We start from the raw sequence: 27,462 nt of genomic DNA, 5'->3' as shown, positions 1-27,462 counted from the left end.
TTTATCGATGCTTTGCGTTTATCAAACATTCTCACAATACCCGCCTGCCGGATATAACGTACCAATACACACAACTATGAGTAACATAGTCTGATTGATACAATTTAGTGAGAACTACTCATAAAAATGGCTGACTAAAAACTATAACAAGGATCTGAATGGCGTCAATGTCGTTCCTTCTATACAGTTACTTGTTTCATTAAGCTAATGCTTTCTCTACAGTGACACATTGTTGTGTTTTACAAAAGGCATTTATTTGATAATGTGAGATCAATAGGCTTCAACAGTCGTGGCGTCACTTCCCTCGTAATGACGCATAGTAACTTAGTAACCGGTTCTACTATCGGAACAATGGCGAGTGCCCTTATGAAATACTTCTCCGACGAGCATAAAGGTGTATCCAGAGGAGAAAAACATTATATAAATCTGATCATGTTTTGACTTTTATACATTCTGATCACATGGCATGTGAACAAGTTCTAGCCAACATGAAGAAAACTACCGATTTTCTTTGTTTAGAACCAAGCTGCTCGTTGCTGGGCGGACGTGACATCAGACTATTGAATCATATTTTGCTATAAATTCTTAAACTAAAACTAAAAGGAAACACTCCTAAGGAATGGAATGCTATTTATCAACTTTGACAGGAAACCCAAAGAACTTTTCGGATAGGTTACTCTTATTCTTAGTAACAACATGTAACCGTAATGTATCCAACGAATAATAATAATAATAATAATAATAATAATAATAATAATAATATAATAATAATAATAATAATAATAATAATAATAAATAATAATAATAATAATAATAATAATAATAATAATAATAATAATAATAATAATAATAATAATAATAATAATAATAATAATATAATAATAATAATAATAATAATATAATAATAATAATAATAATAATATTAATAATAATAATAATAATAATAATAATAATAATAATATAATAATAATAATAATAATAAATAATAATAATAATAATAATAATAATAATAATAATAATAATAATAATAATAATAATAATAATAATAATATATAATAATAATAATAATAATAATAATAATAATAATAATATAATAATAATAAATAATAATAATAATAATAATAATAATAATAATAATAATAATAATAATAATAATAATAATAATAATAATAATAATAATAAATAATAATAATAATAATAATAATAATAATAATAATAATAATTAATAATAATAATAATAATAATAATAATAATAATAATAATAATAATAATAATAATAATAAAATAATAATAATAATAATAATAATAATAATAATAATAATAATAATAATGATATATAATAATAATAATAATATAATAATAATAATAATAATAATAATAATAATAATAATAATAATAATAATAATAATAATAATGATATGATATGATAATAATAATAATAATAATAATATAATAATAATAATAATAATAATAATAATAATAATAATAATAATAATAATAATAATAATAATAATAATAATAATAATAATAATAATAATATCGAAAACGTTATACTCGACGTGTACATATTTACAGGTCTGATAACCCAAATTGTTGTGGGCTCTAGGTTGTCATGGAAACGCTCTCAAACTTGAACTTTTGTATAGAGCAATATCCACTAAACATGCCCAAATTGCTTTACAAGGAGCACCTGGCCAACAAGCAACAAGTAACATGTAGACGAGACATGACGCCTGTTAGGCGATATTACAATTTTTTCCGACATTTAAAACTCTGTTAATGGCCAGGTACTCATTTTGCACCTGATTACGGCGAGAGAATGTGAGTAAACAGCCTTTTCCAAGGACTCAATTATACGCTCAAACCCAGGACTTTCCGATCCGAAAGCGAGTGTCATACCACAAGACCACATAGCGGCACAATCCACCCCAAAATATCGTCCATTACAACATTGTTAAAACAAGCCCATAAATCCGTCCAATTATCAGACCTGCAAATATCTCTCTCTCTCTCTCTCTCTCTCTCTCTCTCTCTCTCTCTCTCTCTCTCTCTCTCTCTCTCTCTCTCTCTCTCTCTCTCTCTCTCTCTCTCTCTTTGTACAATATTCCCGAATGCCAGATTGTAATTTGGTGTTACTAAGAACTAGCTTTTTATTTAGTCTTCTTTCTTTCTGAAAAAGGCAGAAGGTTCCTTTCTTTTTTTTTTTTTGGGGGGGGGGGGGGCCCATTCAACATTGTATATTTATTGATGCACATGAATTGCAGCAGGCGAATAGACAGCACTCCAATGTGTAATTAAGGCACAATTTCAACCGGAGTATCAACTTCAATTTTTAATGAAAGATGTAAAGATATAAAAGATGTAAGCCACAGAAATAGACAAAGAGGATCTGCTTTATCGATCAAATGATATCCACGAGCCTACAGGAAAGTTATTATTCTCATTTATTAATAAAGATTTATCGGCAACTATATCCGCGCCGCTTCTATTTCTCTTCTGTTACGTCGAGGCATACTTAGTTTTTGGTTCTTTATCAGAGAGTAATCTCATACCTCTTCAAGATGGCGACCCCCATATACCGTATGCGAGTTTACTCACTGTTACTTTTACTTTTATTTCAAAATATTTTTATCATTTTAAATGTGTTAACTAATCTTTCATATAAAAATACTGGGTAGCTTTTCCTAATGACTTCACAATCAGAATTTATTGCTCTCAAGAACATAAATAAGGAAAATGCTCGGTCACTTCCACTCTCTCACTTTTGGCTGTGGTCAACGAGTCAACCGCTTGGCCTTTCCTGCACCTCTTCGGTACTTTCTATACACCCCGGTCGCAGCTAGTCTCCGTCGTATTGCATTTACGGACCTTCACTTATTTTTATTTTTATGTCGGCAATGTAGCGACTGACAGTTACTGTGCTTCATCACTTCATTCATCAAAATCAAAATAATACAAGGTTACATTTTTACAAAGGCCACAAATCACAAAGGAAGTGTCTAGTGGCGAGGGAGACCAAAATTCAAAATCTTGGCCCTTTTGGCGTCTCGGCGTAGTTTCGTTTATGAAACGTGTTTCTTTCTGTTTAGGCCTATTGTTTTGTTTTTGTGTGTGTTTTTTTGTTGTTTTTGTTTTTTTTCTTCTAGTTGACTTAGATTTATATATGTGTTTTTTTGCTTTTTTTTTTTTTTTTTTTTTTGGTTAAGCTTTGTAATAATAATGATATCATGCAAGTTATTTCTTTTTTTCTCTTTTTTTTTACATATATATATTTTTTCAATGTTTTATAGGGAAACCATGATTTTGGTCTTCCAAAGTAAAGCCGTAATTTCATATATATATATAGAACTGTTTCTTTATGTTGTGTACTGGAGTTGTTTTGTTTTATTTTTGTTCTTCACTATTCATTATTATTTTTTAATATATATTATATATATTATAATAATATGATCCCCCCCCCCCCAACCAAAAAAAGAGAGGTGCTGCACTGTGGCTAATAAGGTTAATGCTTGAGTTATTGCAGTTTTCCTTTGGAATAGACCCTAGAGACTAGAGAGAAAATGTTTCTTTCATGAAGAGGTTGAGGGAATTTGGCAATGTATGAAATGGAGACTTAGGTAATACATAAATTGCATTGAGCAAGAATCGAACATGAATAAAGTATCTATTTTTAACTGTTCACTTAAAACCTATCTGTTTTGATATTCAGATGGTTTAAGTGTTAGTTAGAAGCGTGTCTAGTTTGTATAGATTTATTTCTCCAAAGCCAATGTGCGGCTTCTATGTGATCTAGTGGTATGTCACTCACTGTCGGATTGGAATGTCCTGGGTTTGAGTCCTTGAGCAGCACATAGCTGGGTCCTTGGAAAAGGCTCTTTTCTCACACATTTTCTCACTGTACTCATATGTAAAAAGAGTACCTGGCTATTTATAGTGTTATTTTTGTCAGAAAAAAAATTGTAATATATCTCCTAACAGTAACAGTAACAGTAACAGTCAGGCATCATGCCTCATCCTACATGTTATGTTTGTCTAGGGATTCCTTGTAAAATGCTCTGAGAGCACATTTAGTGGATATTGTGCTGTAAAATAAAATTGAGCTTTTGTACTATGCAATATCCAGTAAACGTGCTCAAAGTGCTTTACAAAAGGTCCCTGACCAGCAGCAACACGAAACATGTAGAGCGATATCTATTACAATTTTTTTAATTTTTTTTTTTGTTTTGGACGGAGATGTCACTATTAATGGCCAGGTACTCATTTTACAGCTGAGTATGGTGAGAGAATGTGAGTAAAGAGCCTTTTCCAAGGACTCAACTATGCACCAAACGAGGCTTGAAGCAAAATTTTCGTCATTGTTGTTGTTGTTATAAGATGGATTTGTGCAAATCCCTGTGTTATGGGACAGCGTGGTTCAGCAGTAAGGTCTTTGCTTCGTACCCGAAAGGTACCGAGTTCGACTACATGTCGTGCTGTGTGGCCTTGAGTAAGTCACCTAGCCTTAGCTCACTTTGCGCGCTGCATTGCACTGCGGCTGATGTCTGGGATATTCCAGTCTTCCCTTGGAATAGATCTTAAAGAAAAATTTCCCCTTAGGGATGAATAAACGGAATTATTATTATTTTATTTATTATTATTATTATTGTTATTATTATTATTATTATTATTATTATTATTATTATTATTAATATAAATGTTCAACCAAACATTCCATATATAAATGAATCTATGCTGGTATGTGTGGATGAAACAGGGACCGATGAAAGAAATAGTCTTAAATTCCTATTTAAACATTCAAATTTAATTACCTATAAATGAATCCGCACTTATTCCTTTAAATTGTAAAGTATTTTTAAAATTTATGCTCTGTTGAATACATATTTCGATAATATATTTCATCATTCCCATATCTTCATACCTTTAACCCATTGCCATCATGTTCCCTTTTCACACTTTTTAATTTTTAATTTTTTTTGGTCTCAGTACGTGGAGCTTCAGGCATCTGGACAATCAATGGAGCCACATTCAACCCAAGCCCTGTGTCAGAAATGTAAGAGAATAGTGATCAAAAACTATGATGATGATGAAAGTAATAGTAATAATAAAAATAATAGAGATAATAATGAGAATAATAAAAATAAAGATATTAATAAGAATAAAAATAATGAGAATAATAATAATTTAAAAAAAAAATAATTGTTTAAAAATAATAACAATAAATGATAATAATAATAGTGATGATAATGATAATAATATCCATCCTGACTGAAAGTCTGTAGTGTGTAGTGCATTGTTAAGTTTCCATGTTTGATTAGCCTGGTACAAACTCTTACACAATCACACAGGTACACAGTTACAAACTGACACATTTGCATACTTATATGCTCACACTCTGACATTGATCAATAAATGACATAGATGTACATTTTGAGATGTTTAAACAAATAGGTTTTTCTTGTTTTTTTTTTTGGGTTTTTTTTGGTCAAATTGTATATTCACTTTGAATTTAGTCATTTTGGGGTGGGGGTGAGGGGTGGGAGAGAAAACTTTTACACCGTAAATCAATCTATCTCCAAATTGCTGTTGGAAAATAAATAATCTTAAACTTAAACATTGAAAAACTGTAGGAATGTGCAAATATGCATTCATTTAAATTTTTGTCATTTTGTTTTTTTATTTAATTAATTTTTTGATATCCGTTTATTTATTTATTTTAAAAATTAATTTATTTAAATATTTATTTCTCTTTTGTGAAGTAGATAAATAACTTTAATTAATAAATAACTTAGCATTAAAACAGACTTTGGGGGTTGATCTGTGCTGGTAGATTATAGATGAAATAGGTGAAATTTCAATCATTTATTCACTATCTCTTCTTTCTATCTACAATCCGAATCGCTCTCTCCATTCATCTACTTCCCTGAACATGAGCCGTTTGATTCCTAAGTCGAATTTTTCACGACATGCTTTTGCACATTCTCCTCTTACCCCTCCCATGTGTGGAATGCTCTTTCAGCAGACACCAGACCAGTAATTCTCTGTCCTTTAAAGCCTCTTTGAAGACAGAGTACCTCCTATCAGTTTTTTGTGATTGGTTTTATTGAATGGTATATATGATCGCATGTGCATAGATGAAGCGCTTCCGAGCCCTTTTGGTGGAAAGAGGTGCTATAGAAATTACGCATTATTATTATTATTATTATTATTATTATTATTATTATTATTATTATTATTATTATTATTATTATTATTATCCTCATTATTATTATTATTATTATTATTATCATCATCTTCATTATTTTTATTATTATTATTATTATTACTACTAATGCCCTTCTCTTTTATTTCTCCCCATCTTTCTCTCCAGTGACACAGGCAATTCATGTCGGTGCATGGTGTTCTCAGAGGACGGATCACTGTTTGCTTGGGCCAACGCTGGAAGGTTTGGCCCGTTACTATCTTCTTGTATTGAACAACAAAATAACAGCCGCTTCAAATATAGAGCGGGACTTAAAATAACTTTTCATTCAAGGAATGTTTAGGGGTCAAATCCTTCAGCAAAGCATGAAAATGGAAGTGGATTATGGAAAATCTAGAGAGATAGTATTAGTCCTTCAGAGCCATGAGGCCAAATGGAGCCCGGAGTTTATCCCGGTTTCTATAGCGTGAAGCGGTCAATAGCAATTGCTTGCTATCCTTTGGCTAGGACGCTAGTCTACGCAAGGTACTTTCCACCAGATCTAACAAATCCAAGTTCCCCAATCATTGCTGAGTGGACAGCGGGGTTCAGAAAAAATCTTGACTGCGACTGGGATTGATCTCAGTCCCTAAGTGTATGAAGGCGAGTGCTTTACCAAGTGAGCTATCGGGACCCGTAGAGAGATGATTAGAAAATGTGAAAATTTGTCTTTCCAAAAGGTCATAGGAATAGGAATTGTTCTTTTTAGTTTGATGAAGTAGTTGTAAAATAAGGACCTGTTAATATCGCCTTAAAGGCATCATGCTTCGTCATACATGTAAAGTGTTGCTGTTGATTTGGGACCCATTGTTAAGCGCTTTGAGCATTTTAACATATTAAGTGCTATATAAAAGCTCTTTTTAAAAAGATATTTAAAAAAAAATTATTTACTTATTTAAAAAACAACTTTTGTCCATGATAAACCTCCAAAGATTTAACCCCCCCCCCCCCCCCCCCACACACACACACACACTTACACACCTAAGTCTCATGAACTATGAATCTGTGTCATTCAGTACCTTCATCATGGACACCAAGACCAACACTGTCCTCCATGACTTGAAGCTGCCCAAGGTGGTGGATATGAAGTTCTCTCCCCTTTCCAACATCCTGGCCACTTGGAGTACTTACTCAGGTCAGTCAATCGTCCTGTAATGTCATGCTGGCCTTCGTCATCGTTGTTATCATTAATATCATCACCACCAACATTATTGTCGTGATCATCATGACATTAACATTATTATTGTTATCATCATCATTAACATCATCATCATTAACATTATTATTGTTATCATCATTTTCATCAACATCATTATTAACAACATCATCTTCATCATCATTAACGTCATCATCATTAACATTATTATTATTATCATCATTTTCTTCAACATCATTATTAACAACATCATCTTCATCATCATTAACGTCATCATCATTAACATTATTATTGTTATCATCATCATCATCATTTACATCACCATCATCATCATCATCATTGACAACATCAGCTTCGTCATCAGTTTTTATCTTCGATTCTACTCCTTCAGTCAACAAAGATACAAAAGTGGGACAACCCAACATGAACTTCGTTGATGTGAAGACAGGGAGCATTATCAAGAGTTTGATCCAGAAGAAAGCGGCCAACTGGTAAGGACGGCCACAGCCATGGCCAGTGTATTTGTATCTTATAAGATTGTGTATAATATGAGACTTTTCCAAGGACTCGACTATCTATGCTCTGCTCAAAACAGTACTAGAAGAAATCCTTCCTCATTTTTCTCTTCTCTAACTAGGAAAAAGAGTGTCTCAACATCATTATCATTATCATCATCATCGTCATTATCTTTTATTATTATTTACTCCATCCCTTCCCACCACCATTATCACCGGGACAATTGTGTGTGCACATGTGAGACCATTTGGCATAATTTGGTGGAACCAATTGAGAAATAGCCTCGATGGATAATATAAGTCAACTCTTATTATTATTATTATTATTATTATTGTTATTATTATTATTATTATTATTTATTATTATTATTATTATTATTGTCATCATCATTATCATTTATTATATTATTATTATTATTTTATTATTATTATTATTATTATTATTATTATATTATTATTATTATTATTATTATTATTATTATTATTATTATTATTATTATTATTATATAATTTATTATTATTATTATTATTATTATTTATTATATTATTATTATTATTTCCATTATTATTATTATTATTATTATTATAGAGCCAGACCCTCCCCATGTTCTCTATGATTTCAGGGCCCCGTGTTGGAGCTGTGATGAGGAATTGTGTATGAGACTGGTGAACAACGAGTTACATTTCTTTGAGAAAAACAACTTCAGTGAGTCAGGGTATAGTTTGTCAGAGTGATATTGAACTGCCAGAAGCTGTGGACTGTAAAACGTCAATAATAAACAAAAATGAAAATAAGTACAGCTTCAAAATGAGAACAAAATACCAAACACGGAAAGTTTCAGGCTCAAAACCCTTCTCCAGCCAACAACAAAAAGTGCTGATAACATAAGCGTTTTACTTTTTAAAAAACAAAACAAAAAAAACCAGATCAACAGCGGAAATCTGGGCTATTTAATAATTTATTTATGTTTTTGTTGTTGTTGTTGGCTGCAGAAGAGTTTTGAGCCCGAAACGCTCTGTGTCAGGTGTTTTGTTGTTTTTTTGGGTTTTTTTAAATCTGTTATATTCATTATTGTTTTATTATTTGAAATAGTTTGTATTACTAAATTATAATAGATTCCACTTAGTCTTCTGCTTCCTTTTTGCTTTTTCTCTCCTTCCTCACGTCTTATTTTACAGGATGTGGGGGGGGGAAAAGTTTTGAAATAGCTATAGATGCTTGAAAAGGTGTGGTAGCGTATTTTGCACCGTTCTATTTGCATTTCAGATTGGTGCACAATTTTTGCTGACAAATAAATTTTCAATCGAATTCAGTACAGTCTGGAAAGGAAACTCTCTGTTTGTGTGGTCATGGGCATTCTATGTTACTTTATCTCTCTCTTTCTATCTTAATCTCTCTCTCTCTCTCTCTCTCTCTCTCTCTCTCTCTCTCTCTCTCTCTCTCTCTCTCTCTCTCTCTCTCTCTCTCTCTCTCTCCCCCTTCCTCCCTTTCCCCTCCCTTAAAATTTGTGTTGTGGTCCGTCCTCCTTTTCATAAAACACTGATTATCTGACCTAATATAGTCGGCAAGCACCAGGAAACCTCTAAAACTGAAACTGAATTCCCCCATTCCCCATCTACCAGACACTGCAGTGACCAAACTCCACGTCCAAAAAGTGTCCTCATTCAGTCTCTCACAGTGTCCAGCCCCTTACACATTTGCTGCCAATTTCCCTGGGGCCAAGGTAAGGCTATATCATCATCATCAATAACACCACTTTTGTTATCATCAGCATTTTTTGTTATCATCAGCATTATCATTGTTATTATCATCATAATTTTCATTGTTATCATCAACATTATCATTATTATCAAAATCATCGTCATCATTATCATTGTTATCATCAGCATTATCATTATTATCAAAATCATCATTGTTATCATCGTCATCATCATTTTTGTTATCATCATCATCATCATTGTTATCATCATTGTTATCATCAGCAGCATATTCATTGTTATCAACATCAACATTGACTGCTTGTCCATTTAGAGGGTACAGTGCCAAGACACCAACAACCATTGTTTGAAAAGGCTATTTTTATATTTTTGTATATCTCATAATTGACCTTATCCCCATTGCAACACAAGCATTGAAATGGATGATTCCATCACAACGCACACACACACACACACACACACATATATATATATATATTATATATATATATATATATATATATATATATGACTCATGACTTGAAAGTGGTAACCATGCCGGGGTAATCAGTTATCATTAAGGGCAGGAGGGGATTTAATTGTCAAACTGGCAACATCAATCATTCCGTGAATGTATTGTACTTTTCACACACCCCCCGAAAGAAATAAGATTGAGTAAATACAAAAACTCATTCTCAGAAAAGGGTAAGAAGATGAGGATGATCAGAAACTAATCCACAAAAAAATCTTTGCACTGAGTGGGACTCGAACCCACTACTCATGAATCGTGATGACTTTAACGATGGGCTACTTAGCAGCTGTGCCATCATTACCCATGCAGCTATGTGGTCTAGTGGTATGACACTCGCTTTCAGATCGGAAGGTCCTGGGGTCGAGCCTAACTAGGCGCATAGTTAAGTCCTTGGGAAAGGCTCTTTCCTCACCATACTCAGGTGTAAAATGAGTACCTGACCGTTAACTGCGTTGTCTCTGTCCGAAAAAAATTGTAATATCGCCTAACAGGCATCATGTCCCGTCCTACATGTTAAATGTTGCTGTTGGTTAGAGACCCCTTGTAAAGCACTTTGAGCACGTTTAGTGGATATTGTGCTATATAAAAGCTCATTCAAAATTTTAAAAAATTTTTACCTATGTTACAGCGGCACTATTTTTGTCTTGGAAAATTGCTTCATAGAAACAGACATATATTTTTTGTATTTAGATAATTGCGTCATAGCAGAAGTCACTAGCAAAATGGAGAGCATAAAAATAGCCATCCAATTTTGGAAGTGTCGACGGATTAAAGAGAAAATGGTCTTTAAAACAATCTGAATCGTGACAAACTGATTAACTTTTGCGAGATTGATAAAAACGTTAGCCATTCAGATAGTGTAGAGTTTCTAGTTGGTTTGTGAGAAATTCCTTAGGCATCACATAGATAGATAGATAGACAGATAAATAGAAACAGACGTAGATTTTTTACTAGATGGCCAGAAATGTAAAATTTTAATTTTCTGTCTGTTAAAGAAATTGTTTTCAAGTTTTCTTGATAAAGAATGAAAACTTGATCCAGTATTCATCATATATTTACAAAACACGTGACATAAATGTCTGTATGTGACATGAAGTCTTGTTGTGGCTTGTAAAGGGATTTGTTGAGATTTTTTTTTCATGGATAGAAGCTGATTTTTAAAAACATTCTAAAGCTTTGATGCTCACGCTCACCTTTGACCCTTGACCTTCCCAGGGCCAGCCGTCGTTTGTGAGAGTGTACAACTATCCCATGGAGGGCGTGGTTGCCAGTAAAAGTTTCTTCAAAGGAGACAGAGTGGATTTCTACTGGAACAAAAAAGGTAGGTTACTCTTGACGTTTATCATAACAAATCTTCTCTCTGCTATATTATTGGGGTTGCCAGTTTGGTGTTCCTAATGCCATTTCCAAATGTTTTTTTTTTTTGTGTTTTGGAATGGAAATATTGGGTTGGCATTTTAAATAAAAACTTGAAATTTGGATTTTTTTTGTAAGAGTAGGAATATGCAGATTTTGTTTGTCTTTACCGTGTCTTGTGTTATCTCTTTGAAGAGTTGGCCGCTGTGTAGTTCATAGTTTAGAGTTGGCCGCTGTGTAGTTCATAGTTTAGAGTTGGCCGCTGTGTAGTTCATAGTTTTAGACTTTTAACATTGGACCTTTCGGAAGTTGTGTCCATTTGGACTATGCATGAAGTTTTAATGTTTTTACTATTGTTGTTATTGGCTGAAAACAGGATTTTGAGCCCAAAATTTCCGTTTTGAATATTCCCTTTTTTTTTCTTTTGTCGTTGTACCATTATTTGTACAGACCACAGCTTTTATCAATTTTTTTGATATTCACTTAATATTTGTTCTGATTTGATACGTCTGGTGTCATCCAATATCACCTCCTCTATCTCACCTTGCCCTGCCCTCTTCCCCCCCCCCCCCCCCCCCCCCCCCCCCCCCCCCCCCCAGGTAACAGCGTGGTGATTCTCACCTCCACAGAGAGTTCTGAGAGTTCATACTACGGAGAGCAAGGCCTTCACTTTTTGGATAACCGAGGGGAGAGTTGTTTTGTACCCATGCGTAAGTAGTGACTACCAATTATAGGCTGGAGTTGGTGGAGTGGATTCATGGGCTGGAGTTGGTGGAGGCATGATGGTGGGGTGGGTTCATAAGCTGGAGTTGGTGGAGGCATGATGGTGGGGTGGGTTCATAGGCTGGAGTTGGTGGGGTAAGTTCATAAGCTGGAGTTGGTGGAGGCATGGTGGTGGGGTAGGTTCATAGGCTGGACACACCCACGAATTACGTGCCTGAGCGAGCCTTTACTCGCGCTATAGGTCAGGGTGACCTCAGGGTCAAGCGGTCAATCCTGCAGGTAAAGCTGCATACAATGCATTACGTTCCAAAAACATATAAATTGAGTAACGACGTTTCCTGTTTTCAGTCTACTACCACTCCTCTTCTAGATTCACAACATATTTTTCAAAGCTTGGATATAACTGCATTTTTCTCGTTTGATATTTGTGTCTGGATTTCATTATTCTGCTGTGATTAGTTCTTTAGTTATTTACATCTGAAAAACTCAATGAATAAAATCAATTACAGGAGCTATTTATTATTTTTAAAAATTAATATTAAAATTTTGACACGACCAATTTTTTAAAAAGTTTTATGGGCGCATTTAACATTCTCTGGGCTTTCTAATTATTAAAACCATTTTATGGAGTTGTCTTTTAATATTTTATAATATATTTTTTTCTTGCAATGCACATACAGGTAAAATGGATCACACTTTAGAGACCCACTTGAAATCTTTAAACGAACTTTGTAGAGTATGTGGTAATACAGCACTAACTCAAAAAGAAAAAAAACGTAATCGCAAAAGATTACTGTGTAATGATTTCAAATGTGAAATACTTTTGTTATTTGATATTGACATTGGAAAAGACTTAGAAACAACACATTCAAAAGTGATATGTTACAAATGTGTAAAAAGAATAAAAAACATGAAAGTATATAAAGGAGAACAGTTTTTAATAAACTCCCGGACTATTGTAAAGAACAGTCAGCATTTGTGGACAGATTTTGTCCCCAGTGACATTACAACGTGCAATGTGTGCAAAACATATACAAACATACGAGTCGGCTGCATTAAAGATAGGCAATGTAGTGACATTCAAATCTTAGAAACAACGCAAGACACAAATTCTTCACACTCCACAGAAATCACCACAGAAATCACAATAGACAATGTTAGCATCTCAACAATTGATCTAACTAAAGATACTGACACCAGCATAAGGACAGACGACATAATGTTCACATCGACTCCTAAAAAAAGCAAACCACAGACAAAAGAAATTTGCGACATCCCCCATCTTCAAAGCAGACACACAGGAAACAACGCAGTCAGACGAAAAGACCCATACAGATTTTGTCAAGCAAAAACTATCCGAATCAAAAGACAACATAATCAAGTTAAAAACAAAAGGACAACCATTATATCTCATGAAAATCCCAAAGCACAGAACTTCATCTTCACATGTCACATCTCCCACACGAAGAAAACGTTCAAAGGCACTAACAGTCATAAGAAAGCATATAGCAGGTACATCATCACAAGCATTACAAACACAAGAATCACATGAATTAAGAAAGAATCCACTTCCAACACGGCGAAACATTTGCCAAACTGCAGGCATCATAAACAACACAAACATTCCAACTTTGTCTGCCTTGGCGATGAAAGAGACAGTGGGATTGACGTGGTCACAGGAGAGGACATTGCGACAATTTTTAAGACAAGGCGGGATAAAAATTCCAAATGAACACGCACAACGACATCTGATGAAGACACTGACAGGCGACGACTTAGAAATTAAAAGAAAACCATTTACTGATTCAAGTGGAAAAGCTGTCGAAACACCGATGGTGAAATTAAAATGCCTTACAGATTTTGTTACCAAAATGCTTGACAAACTTGAAAACGAATTAACTTGGTATAACGGGGCCATCCCTAGTAATGAAATCTGGATCAAAGTCGGTGGTGACCACGGTAAAGGCAGTTTTAAACTCAGCATGGCCATAATAAATAGGGAAAATCCAAATTCTAAATACAATCATATTATGGTTGCAATGGCAAGGACTAGGGATTCTAGGGAAAATTTAGAACTTTTTTTTGAAGACATTAAAAGACAGCTGTATGACTTGAATCTTTTTAAATGGAAAGGGAAAAAAGTTAGGTTGTTTCTGTTTGGTGATTATGACTTTTTAACAAAAATGAATGGTCTTTCAGGTGCTTGTGGTGCATACCCATGTCTGTGGTGTTTTGTAAAGAAAAGAGACATACAAAATTTACAAATAGAAAATACACAATTACGAAATTGGTCTCTTCTTCATCGTGATTACAATAGGTTTTTAGAACACGGAAAGGGCTTGAAGAAAAATGCACACTCATACAATAACAGTATCCACCCACCCATTCTTGACATTCCATTACACAGAATATGTCCGCCATATCTACACTGTTTGTTAGGCATCACATTAAGACATCACAAGTTACTCGAATGTAGTGCGGACAAACTGGATCGTTTATTGTTTGATGAAGTAAATAATGAAAATGAAGAAATTAAAATATTTCAAAAGTACGGAAAAAACTGGCAGAGATATATAGATTTAACAAAGAAATTAAATGATCACACTTCTTACTTGTTACTTGCCGATTTAGAAGATGAAAAGAAGGAATGGAGAAGAAAATTAAAAGCAATAGAGAGTGAGCTTTCATCATTACAAAAAGAGGAACTCACAGAAAGATGTGGACCCGTATGCATCACCCTTGATGATATTCTGAAAACAAATGCAATCACCCCACAATTTTACCACAGTAGAAGTTTTATCGGAAACCATTGTCATAAATATTTAAAGAACAAAGTATACCAACAACTCACTGACAATGTTACAAAAATTACAGCATCTTACACCACAGACACCGGCATTCTTGACTTTGCACATGATATAAGAGAGGTTTTTGAACACATCAACGATGCATTTAGTGAGGTACATGAATTAGTTTGACACACAAAACCAATCAAAACTGATGATCTACAACACATTCAGGGTTCCATAAATCATTATATGGCCAGTTATTTCCCCTGAAAAACTTCTCCCAAAACATCACATACTTGAGAAGCACTGCGCCCCTTTCATTGAAAAATACAGATTTGGATTAGGGCTTTTAGGGGAACAGGGAGGAGAGGCATTACATTCTACAATAGGTAAAATCGAGAAAAGAACAGTTTCAATGAGGGACGAATCAGCACAATTACAGACAATAATGACAACCAGTCTTCTTCAAGTTTCCCCTGACTTACAGTCTCATGTACCAGAAAAGAAGATAAGATTAGACAAGAACGACAGAAAATGACCAACTAAATTATCAGGAAACAATACAGGACAGTTTACAAAGTATAAGACAGTTAGAGACACCTAAACAATTTGAAGTTATAATGAGACTTTTGACTGAAATAAAAGTGACATAATAGAGCAGGAATTTGGATTCAAACCCTCCCTCTCCTGAGAATCGTGTTTTCCCCCATTTTAGTCTCTCTCTCTCTCTCTCTCTCTCTCTCTCTCTCTCTCTCTCTCTCTCTCTCTCTCTCTCTCTCTCTCTCTCCTCCCTTTCTCTACGTCTTGAAAAAACGATGCTAATACAACTCAGATACCTACATACACTCAGGCTGACAGACAGTTGTGCAGTCATACACATAGACACATAAGTCAGATATATATAATTTACGCTTTGTACAAATGTACGATTGTGGTTTATGTTTAAAACTACCACGGAGTTTGGAATTATCTATGTTTTCTGTTTTTTAAACTATGAGAAAAGATTGTCTTCATTGTGTACTTCGGTGACTTTTACGAAACAATTACTGTATCCCAAATATAAACGGCTATTACTATGGAATGATTGACAAGTCCCCTTTAGAGACGACGTAAGTAAATTCTCTTAATGTTTGTCTTTAAATTGAACCAAGTTTTATTGCATTAGATTGTGTCGTTTTTGCAATTTGGGGGTAAAGTTAAAAATAAGTTAATTATTTCTCAAAATATTAGTAATTTATAATTAACAATAACTTCCTTTCAACTAACACTATGAAAATCAAATTTATATCATTATACCAATTATTTTCTAACTATTTTCTTTCTGTAAATTTCTTTGCGTTCATGACCATATTAAACTTGGGATAGCGGGTTTACAAAGTAAACAAACACGCGTAATGACTGTGAGTAACAATCATTCAACAGGTAATTGTTACCGTGACCCCGAGGTCACGCCCCCACAAAGGCGAAGGGGGCTGACTGGGTGGTAAGGCATGCGGTCAGGTTGAGTTCACTGAACAACTAAAGGCACGGCTTTTCGTTTCCGTGTGGAGTGGTGGAGTGGATTCATAGGCTGGAGTTGGTTGAGGCAAGATGGTGGGATGGGTTCATAGGCTGGAGTTGGTTGAGGCATGATGGTGGGGTGGGTTCATAGGCTGGAGTTGGTGGAGGCATGATGGTGGGGTAGGTTCATATGCTGGAGATGGTGGAGTGGATTCATAGGCTGGAGTTGGTGGAGGCAAGATGGTGGGGTGGGGTGGATGGGGTATTCATAGGCTGAGTTGGTGGAGCATGATGTGGGGTGGTTCATAGGCTGGAGTGTGGGAGCATGATTGGTGGGGTAGGTTTCATAGCTGGAGTGTGAGCATGGGCATGGGAGTGTGGAATTCATAGGCTGGAGTTGGTGGAGGCAAGATGGTGGGGTAAGTTCATAGGCTGGAGTTGGTTGAGGCATGATGGTGGGGTGGGTTCATAGGCTGGAGTTGGTGGAGGCATGATGGTGGGGTGGGTTCATAGGCTGAAAGAGAACCAATCACCCAACTCACTGACTAAAATAACAATGAGCTGAGTGACGTCTACTTAATTCATTCTTTATATTTGTTATAACCCATTTCCTTTCATCTCATCTTCCCTCCCAGAGAAAGAAGGGCCAATTTACCACGTGGAGTGGTCACCGGGGGACAGAGAGTTTGTGGTCATGCACGGATGTATCCTTGAATATTTTTACTCTGAAAACATCCCACCATACCTGTCTACTTGTACTGATCGTCATCCGTCGTTGTTTGAAATTAGGTTACAATTACGGATTGACGGAAATGGAATAAAACGTCACGAATTTTGATTGGACAGCAATTTGGTCACAATGTTAGAGAAAATAATATATTAAGTTATTTAGGCTTCATCTCAGTTCACGTTTATGATAGCTAAGTCAATCGCTGACCAATCGTGGTCCTCGAGAACAAAATTTTATTTTATGCAGTATTTTTTTCTTTATTGTTTGGTTAAGTATGACTGAAACCAGGCCTGTAAATCTTCTTAGGAATTGTTCTCTTCCTTTCATTTTACAACTAACTCAGAGCTGGGACCAGAAATGTGTGTACTCTCTCAAATAATTGGGATTTATTTTTGTACCATAAAACTGCTTATTTTTTTATAAATGAGTTAAGGGAAAAAATGACATGATTTGACTAGTCAATTGACGTGTGATATCTGTGTTGTGTTTGTTAAGCCATATTTTTGTCCTGTTGTTTTCGTGTGTTCAAAAAGTTCCGACAATTTTTTTTTCACCAGCCATTTAAAGGCCTGTGAAACGTAACCGTTTCTTAGGGATGAATTTTGGTGTTGGTTACTGATTTGGACATTGTCAACTAGGCAGGTCTGCGTCCCAATCCATTCAATTCCACTCAGAATTGACTCAAGCGTGTCGGTGGTGTATTTGATATTGGTTTTCTACACAATCTCGTTCAACTATGAACATTTTGTAAAACTACGAATGTTTGGGTCCTAATTGACACTTGCATAAAGATTTTTAATTCAATGAACTTCTTGAAAACTAAATTTTGTTGCCAGAGCGAGTATATAAAGGATTTTAAAGTATTAATTTAATGCATTTAAACTCAAATTGGTCATTTTTAATGGATTGTTGACAAAGATCTCAGATATCCCACCCTTGCACTGTTTCCATGAGTAAGGCATTTTATACATATTACCTCACTCGATTCAGGTATAAATGAGTGTCTGGCTGTAAGTATAAGAGCGCTAGAACAAACAGTATAATAAAAAATAGATTCCGAAAAGGTTTCTCGTCCTGTATGAAATTGGAATTGGATTCCATGCAGGATGCTAAGAGTTGTTGGAAAATTTAAGAGTGGACAATTTGTGGGGATGACTTGTTCCTCCTCTACTTTGTGATTTAAAAACATTTTATTTAACGCCTGTTGTGTGTAGAGATTTCTTCCCTTCCTTGACCAATAGTTTGACCAGATATGCCATGCAAGGCCACCATCTACAACTTGAAGTGTGAACCGACCTTTGACTTTGGCACCGGTGCTTGGAACTCGTGTTGCTTCAACCCCCAGGGAAACAATATCCTTTTTGCCCCCTTGTCCTATTGAATTTGGCAAGATAAAAAAGTTCCCAAAAACTTGGTATGCTGATAACCTTTTTTTGGGGTTTTTTTTGTTTGTTTTTTGCTTGTTGGGCTTTTTGGTCCTGTTCTTGACACATGTCTTTGGATTGGTAAATCCCAGGATTGAGTCCCGTTCTGAGCTGTCCAAAGTTAAGTCATTGGAAAAGGCTGTTGCCCTCACATTCTTTCACCGTGCTCAAGTGTAAAATGAGTACGGTACCTGACCTTTAACAGTGCTGTGTGTCAATTTGTAATATCACTTTACATGTCTCATCCTACTTGTTATGTGTTGCTTTTAGCTTGGGACCCCTTGTAAAGTTCTTTGAGAATGTTAAGTGGATATTCTATTATAATAATGAAAATGTTTTTGTTTTTTTTTCAAATCATCATCCGCAGTCCTCAGCTGGGAGGGAAATGGTCAAATGTTAGTAAAACTACTAGTTTTGGGAGTTGATATTTTTTTTCCTTGTAAATCATCTCTTTGTTATTGTAAGTTATGTATTCTGTTTTGGATATATTCTGTAAACATTTGAGTGTATTCCTTTTCGTGCTGGTGTCTGGATGAGACTTTTAGGTGATCTCAAACTAAGTACATTGATGGTACTCTTGGTATCTATGTTCCCTATTTGTACCATTCCCCTTTGTCTTCCTTTTTCCTGGGTGCTTTGATTCCTTAACTCCCTCCCCCACTCCTTCTCCTGGCCGGATTTGGCAACCTGCCCGGCAATCTGGAATTCTGGGATTACCACAAGAAAAAACTCATCTGTAAGACCCAAGCTCCGGACTCGACCAATTTCACCTGGTGTCCTGACGGCCAGCACTTGTTGACTTCCACCACTTCACCGAGACTGCGTGTTGGGAACGGGTGAGTAATCTGAAATTAGAGAGGCCTTAGAACTAATCGGAACCAAAAACAATGGACGGCTTGTTTCAGGTGCAAACTTGAAATCAGCAAAGAAATTGTTTTTATCGTTTCTTTACATATGTCGTTTTCATCTGTGCCAAGGCTCAGGAATATTCCAGATTTCTTTTTTTTTTCTCCAACTTATAGAATTATCTGGAAATTGTATTAAATTTCATGCATGTATCCAAATTACAAAATGATAAAAAAAATTTTTACTTCAAGTTTACATAATCAATATTTCATAAAAGCAAGCAATCAACTAAAAACAAAAACAGACATGATCAATAAATTAATAAAAGAGTGAGGAAAAAGATAAGATGAACTTTATTTATCCATTTCTGGGAATTTACATTGGGAATTGCCATAGACTAATGAATTTCTGTAAATAATTAAGTAAATAAATCATGAGGAGGAAATACTATGACATAGAAGTAAACCAACAAAAAGGTCAACAAAACTAAACATATATAAAAATATCTCTCATTATACCCCCCAAATTCTCTCTCTTCACACACACAAACAAACGTTCTTCTCTCGTATCAACCTAATTCCGGACAATTTTATTGTCTATAATTACGTATATTTTCACACCCACTGTTCACTCATCGACACTGTCCTTGATCTCATCTTAACGCCACTTCGAAAAGTGTTCTTCGCCACTTGTTTTCATTCCATTTCAATATCTCTGTCTGATGATCCCCCCCCCCCCCCCCTTTTCCTGTTCCTGTATGTCAGGTATCGGGTATGGCATTACAGTGGTACCCTGATGATCCAACACAACATCCCAAACCACGGAGAACTGTGGCAGGCGACTGTCCAGCCATTACCAGAGGAAAGAATGCCTGTGTTTTCTATCAGTAACAAAACTGTGACCTCTGCAGTGGAACAACCTAAAGGTGAGGAGTCTGTATGTGTGTTCATGCGTGCATGTTTGTGTGTATGTTTATTCTTTATCATGTGTGTGTGTGTGTATTTGCAGAGTTGTTGAGAAAGAGAGAGAGAGAGGGAGAAAAGGATTAGAGAGAGAGAGGGAGAAAAGGATTAGAGAGAAAGAGAGAGAGAAAAGGAATAGAGAAAGAGAGAGTAAGGAAGGGGAATGGGGGGAAGAGAGGGAGAGGTGGGCAGCAGAAGGGATGGTGGTGGAAGAAAGGATGAGATAGAAAGAGAGGACCTAACCATTTTCTGCCCACTCAATTGTTCCTACCAGCCAAGACAGAGGCTTATCGTCCACCCCACGCCAGAGGGACAGCAGCCTCGGCCAAGCCTAAGCCTATCCAAGAGTATGAGGCTCCCTCCAACGTGAGGAAAGCAGCTGGGGCTGAAGGGGCTCAGTCCAAGGTCAAGGACGGAGTTTACAAGCAAGGACGACTTCCTGTGAGTACTTAATGTTGATTTTCATTAGTGCGAGGCGGTCCTTGGCAAGCTTAAGGACCACGGTCCTACGGTCCCTGGGAAATGAAAACCGCAAGGACCGGTCCTAGGACCGGCGGTCCTTTTCGACAGTGAACATTCTTGAGAGACCGTTTTGACCTTTGGGACCATGGGATCGTTCATTCTTGAACCGTTAAAGACCGCTACATGATGAAAACCGTGGTCTACAGGAGTAAAACACACGGAGTAGTCACACTCATTTCAAATTGTAACCTAATTAGAGAAGAGGGGTGATGCCTTCTTTATTTGATCACAGTACTTCATTGTTACTTCGATAATTTAGCGTGAATAAAATTTGAAATTTATCCCCATTAACGGAGATAATGGAATCACCCAAGGCGTTGATCGAGTTGTTCGTGGCGTTTATACACACACGCAACTCCTACCCCCCCCCACACACACACACACACACACATGAGAAGGCAGCGAGCATTGAAGAGTAAGAGAGAGACGTGAAGTTATAATAAGAGGGGGTGGATGCGGTAATAAGTAATAAGTAATAAGTGGGGTCGATGGTGACTTTTCGCCAGATCTAACAAACCCAGCTACCCATTCACTGCTGAGTAGACAGGGATTCAGAAAAAACTCGACTGCACCCGGGATCGATCTCTGGCCCTTTGCGTATAAAGAGAGTGCTCTATCAACTGAGCTATCGGGGTCCCCAAATATTCTATTGGACCTTTTAAAAATACAGACGTTATAACTGGTTTTTTTGGAAGGAAGAAACTAATGAAACTCATATTATTTGATTAGTTAAAACACCAAACGAAATTTTAATATTATTGTATTATTTTAAATGACAACAATGCGATAGAAAGGAGTGGCGACAAGAGATGGACAAAAGAAAACAAAAAATCAGACTTGCAACTTGCTAGGTTTGACACACACACACACACACACACACACATCTTTAGTAGTCACATACATTTCAAACAATAACCCATTAGAGAAGAGGGGTCATGCCTTCATCATAGATCATTGTCATTGCGATCATTATGGTGTAGTAAATTTTGAAATTTACCCCGTATAATGGAATCATCCAAGGCGTGCGCCTCCTGTTCCCCCCATCTCACACACGAAAGGGCGGTTTGCGGAGTGGAGGGAGGTGGTCGTCTGCCTCTATGGTCGTCTGTGTCGTTTAGTGTATGGCAAAGGGGGGTGGGTGCGATTAATTAAGTGGGATGGGTGGTGATTGGTGGAAGATAGGCAAAGGACCGAGGCAACGAATCGCTGGGGAAGTAGTATGGCGCCAGACCGTTGAAAGGTGATAAGAAGTGAGGACCGCCGGCGGTCTTCCTCTTTGGGACCAGACCACGGTTCACAGCTAAAAGACCGTGGGACCGGTCCTCAGCGCGGCACTAATTTTCATGGTCCAATGTCACCTACAACTTTTTTCTGAAATCTTTACCTTTCACTTCGTCTCTGTTGATGGCAGAGTCCAATGGAAACAAGTTGCTGTTCAATTTTAATTTTACCTCTTTGCAGTAACCAAATGCTTTTGTCTCTCTTTTCATAAAACTTTGACATTCGAGTTACTTTTTTCATCATCAGCGGGTGGTTGGATGGGAGCATCACCCTTGAATCATATACCTATGATGTTCGCATGGGTGTACGATCCGATAGTGATGTCGTTTCTTGTTCTCTTTACTAGCCTATCCTGCTTCTTTGGTTTGTGATTGTATTTTTGACAGGGGATATTATTTTTCTGTAAATCTTCTGCCTGTTTGTTCTTGGTTATTTATAATTTAGCTTATGATATCTTTAGGTTATGATTTTGATTTACATTTGTACTATTTTTGTTAGATTGCTTGTTTTTTTGTTTCAGCGGTCTCTCATATAACCTCAATTGTGTTGGAAGAGACCTAAAGCAACAAACAAACAAAAAACTTTTTTCATCACAACCTGGAATATCTGCTCAACAAAAAACTGTCAAAATTATAATGCATTGTGGGTAAAAAATCTATTGTTTGTATATATACAAGTTTTATTTGTTAATATTGTTTTGTAATAAACGTTTTTTATTTGCTGATCTCCCCTTCACCGACCACACAGCCTGGACTGAGCGCTGCAGCAGCGGCTGCATCAACAGCAACGACCCCTGGACAGGACGCAGGGAGAAGAATCAAGTTGTTAAAAAAGGTAATGAGAGTTGTCCTCCTGTCCGCTGATCCGGCGTTTAGTACAAATGGGTCGCATCAACTGGGGTAACTTTGCCTCTTATGAATTTTAAGCATTTAGAATAATCTCAGCTTTGTTACAGTCATTGTACTCGTTAAAAGACTTTAATTCTTATCAGAGGAAACAATTGCCACAAAACTTAACAACCTCTTGTAGAGACAAAGTATCCCCTTTACGCAAAGTTACCCCAATTGAACCTCTTGTAGAGACAAAGTATCCCCTTTAGGGAGCGTTCACATATTACGTCATCAGCTAGGGGGGGAGGGGGGGTCTACCAAATGTTGACATGTGTTGACATGGGGGAGGGGGGGGGGGGGGTCAGACCCAAGATGATGTCATCAAAACATAAGCAAATTAGGCCTATTTTATTAAATGCAAGAGCTTCAAAAATGGCATTCCAAATAAATTAGCAAAAAGGTGAAAAATTAATTAAATTATGGAATCATCAAAACCGATTGAACTGCTCAAACTGCTTGCTACCATTCAGTTTTGATTTTGAAAAGTTTTCTTCATCAATCATTTGATTTGGTCCAAGGCAGAAACATTTTTGAATCAATTAATTTTATGTTTGGAAATTGAAACAGAAATTCATTCCACTAAAAGACTATTATGCTATAAAATAATTTGCCTCCTATACTATTTTAAATTACACTTTCTGAATTTTTTTTAATAGCACCTGCACCAAGTAGCCTAATTTAAATAATGTTTGTTAGATTTTATCTTTGCAAATTTAAATTTTATGTCCCATTGTATCGTAAAACATATATTATCAACAGTTTCTGAAATTAATAAAATGTCTGAATGTGTTTTATCAAACGTTGATAATCAATGTTTTATGGTTGAAAAATGAATATAAATATTGTGAAATAAAAGTTATCTTTTAGTTTTTATTAAATTAGATGACGTCATCATCTGTTGGGAGGGGGGGGGGGTCAGGTCAATGATGACAAGTGATGACTTGGGGGAGGGGGGGGGTCTAAAAAGGGCAAATTTTTGATGACGTAATATGTGAACACTCCCTTACGCAAAGTTACCCCAATTGAACCTCTTGTAGAGACAAAGTATCCCCTTTACGCAAAGTTACCCCAATTGAACCTCTTGTAGAGACAAAGTATCCCCTTTACGCAAAGTTACCCCAATTGAACCTCTTGTAGAGACAAAGTATCCCCTTTACGCAAAGTTACCCCAATTGACGGTATAGGAAATATCTTGTGTTTCTTCAAGTCTAAAGTCAAATCTTTCTCTTCAGATTTGGATTTTATAACCAAAACTTATCTAACATGAACATGTGGCCAAATTAAACCTGGACTATATTGACTGAATTTTAAAACGTTTTACAATCAGTGCTTACTATTGTCCATATTTCTATGGAAACCTGTAATTTCTGCATCTTAGTGGAGGGGGGGGGGGGGGGGGGGGGGGGTGGGCTGCTGCCAAAATTTTCAGACATTTTGACTATCAATTGTAAAGTGCTCTGATGTATACATCTTGGTCTGTGGTGAGTCGTGCCATGTGTGTGTACGAGTTAGATACGGTGATGTCTACACATCTAATTCAAACACTCTATTTTCAAAACTTTTCTTTTTCTCATTCCCTTCAATATGTAAATGTTGCTGCTCGAAGCTCGAAGAAATAAGTTGCAATGTGAAATTGAATGCAAGCTTCAATTTAAAATACAAAAACAGATAAAATGGATGTTTCGGTTTCCCCTTTATCAACAAAACAGGATGAATGAAACACTACAGACAAAACATTCACCTTGTTCAGTTCTTTATCTTACACCAGTGCCTGCTCCTTAATTTCTTACTCTTATCAATGTCTGGATTGATTAGAAAAATCTCTCCACAGTTATTAGTGTTAATTGATTGGTTTATTTATGTATAAATTAATTAGGTGCTTTTTTATTTATCTCCCCGCAGAAAGTGAAAGACATTGAAAAGTTGAAACAGTCCCAGGCTAGTGGTACCAAACTAGACAATAATCAGGTGTGTGGTGGTGGTGGTGGTGTTAGTTGTGTGGTGGTGGATGGTAGTGATAGTAGTTGTGTGGTGGTGGATGGTAGTGATAGTTGTTGTGTGGTGGTGGATGGTAGTGATAGTTGTTGTGTGGTGGTGGATGGTAGTGATAGTAGTTGTGTGGTGGTGGATGGTAGTGATAGTTGTTGTGTGGTGGTGGATGGTAGTGATAGTTTTGTGTGTGGTGGTGGATGGTAGTGATAGTAGTTGTGTGGTGGTGGATGGTAGTGATAGTTGTTGTGTGGTGGTGGATGGTAGTGATAGTAGTTGTGTGGTGGTGGATGGTAGTGATAGTTGTGGTGTGGTGATGGATGGTAGTGATAGTTGTTGTGTGGTGGTGGTGGTTGTAGTAACAGTTGTTGGGGTAGTGATGATGTGGTGTTGTTGGTTGACTGTAAGAATGAATGTCCTTTAACTGTTCGCCCAAAAATATGTTTGTTAAATATCCCTTTTATGTTAAACATATTCCAGTGTATTTTAAACAGGTGTGATATAATAGGGTTTTACTGTATATCAAACCTTTTCCAATGTGTAAACAGAGAAGCCAACTCCAGTTTTTCCCCAAAAAAATACATCCCTTTTTTCAAAAATTCCTTGATGATTTGGACTATAAAGCCTAATAGATTGTATACGCTGTGATTTGGATGGCATTGGGGAGATACCTACATAGAGTATTTTGGGATTTGAAAATTTATGCTCATAAACAGTATAACACAGGACATGAAGAAGGGTGGAAGAGCTCTTACGACTTATAGCTCTGTCTATTGACAAAAGTATAAACAAAAATGATTATAACATCTTCAAAAAACAACAAAATACCAAACACGGAACGTTTCAGGGTCAAACCCCTCCTTCAGCCAACAACAAAAAAAAACAAAAAAAAACAATAAAGACATAAATACATTACTAAATTCCTGATAAGACGAAAAATCTTGGAAATTAAACCAAAGATTTTTTTACAGAGAAGACCTATAAAATATCTCTGTTGTTGGCTGAAGAAGGGTTTTGAGCCCGAAACGTTCTGGGTTTTGTTCTTCTTTTGAAGCTGTTATATTCATTTATGTTTATTACTTTTTACAGTCCACAGGTTCTAGCAGCCTAGTAATATCTATTGACAGTAACCTCAAGGTCCAAGCTGGAAATTGTACAAACTGTTGTCAAATAAAAAATGCAATTCTATAATTGTTTTGTTTTGTTTCTTTTCCCCAGGAGGAGAAAGTAAAACAGTTAGAATCCATCATGGAAGAGCTGAAGACGCTGCAGACCAGATGATGTCTAAACAAGCACAAAACCTAGACACACACACACACAGGGCCCTTGGAGTGTAAAAAAAAACAACCCCAATTTATTAGCAGCACTAATATTGGTAGGACTGGTGCTGTCACTATTATGCTGATAGTGGACTGTAAAAATGAATAAATAAATATACGAATATAACAGCTTCTTCCAAAAAGTACAAAATACCAAACACACGTTTCATCCTCAGACCCCTTCTTCAGTCAATAACACCAAAAACGGTCAAACCGTTAATACAGACTTTATTTTAAAACTTAACAGAGACATCAAAATGATGAAAAGCAGGTTTAATTTGAAAAATTGGTTTTGCCAATTAGACGTGCAGAATATCCTTCTGCTGTCCATCTGATTTTAATAGGATGCATTAACCTTTTTGTTATTGGCTGAAGAAGGGTTTTGAACCTGAAACATTCCGTGTTTTGGTATTTTATTCTATTTTGAAGCTGTTATATAACTTTTATTTTGTAAATCACCTATTACTATGGTGGAGTGAAGCCTATCAAAAGCCAATTTTTATTTCTTATTTTTCTGTCTGTTCTTGATTGGCACTGTAACACACACCATGTTTCAAACTTGATGGAACCAGGCAGAAAGATGCTGTGATTTTATTAGATACCAGAGTTGGCCAGTTATCCGAGAGTTTTTGTAAATAATATGTAATATTAGTGAAGTGTGTTTTCTTCCGTTGATTGTCAATACAAATAAATATATTTGCAATTTATTGTTTTAGAAATTTTGATTTGACTCAGGATGTGTCAAAAAATAAAAATAAATAAAAACCTTTGACATTTACACAGGTCTGTTTTCTTTCTTTTTTTTTTATTTCATGGAACGAGACGTGTTTGTAGGGAGGGTGTATGTGGGTGTGATTAACAAACCCATTTTTGTGTTGAATTCCACGGATTTCCCCATCCTCTATCTGCTTTCTTTCCATCAGATTGGGGGTTGTAACTCCTTGAAATTCACCATTGAAATGTTTTTAAAAATTTTTGTCAGCCATTGTCAT

The 27,462-nt window shown here is 35.8% G+C and overlaps 1 protein-coding gene across 1 annotated transcript; it reads left to right on the top strand.

Annotated features, from left to right (window-relative positions):
- The first annotated feature begins 2,534 nt into the window (after positions 1-2,534).
- On the top strand, positions 2,535-27,248 carry LOC144956075 (eukaryotic translation initiation factor 2A-like). The gene is made up of 17 exons (XM_078886409.1): positions 2,535-2,580; positions 4,984-5,050; positions 6,368-6,442; positions 7,255-7,373; positions 7,786-7,885; positions 8,533-8,615; positions 9,533-9,633; positions 11,355-11,460; positions 12,095-12,205; positions 17,143-17,211; positions 18,488-18,589; positions 19,323-19,497; positions 20,272-20,432; positions 20,744-20,910; positions 23,020-23,106; positions 25,065-25,130; positions 26,370-27,248. The coding sequence occupies exons 1-17, from the start codon at positions 2,562-2,564 to the stop codon at positions 26,430-26,432; spliced, it is 1,671 nt and encodes a 556-aa protein (XP_078742535.1). The 5' UTR covers positions 2,535-2,561; the 3' UTR covers positions 26,433-27,248.
- The last annotated feature ends 214 nt before the right edge of the window (positions 27,249-27,462 follow it).

Source organism: Berghia stephanieae, chromosome 10 (assembly GCF_034508935.2).
Source record: "Berghia stephanieae isolate SIO BIC M18660-M18661 chromosome 10, UCSD_Bste_1.3, whole genome shotgun sequence".
NCBI lineage: Eukaryota > Metazoa > Mollusca > Gastropoda > Nudibranchia > Aeolidiidae > Berghia > Berghia stephanieae.
Note: the sequence above shows the minus strand (reverse complement) of the source record. Positions and strands in the feature narration are given on the sequence as shown.

Coding starts and splice junctions, on each gene's coding strand:
- LOC144956075 (XM_078886409.1), top strand. Junction 18,590..19,322: donor CTTCAACCCCCAGGGAAACA/ATATCCTTTTTG, acceptor TCCCTCCCCCAC/TCCTTCTCCTGGCCGGATTT. Junction 20,433..20,743: donor TGCAGTGGAACAACCTAAAG/GTGAGGAGTCTG, acceptor TGTTCCTACCAG/CCAAGACAGAGGCTTATCGT.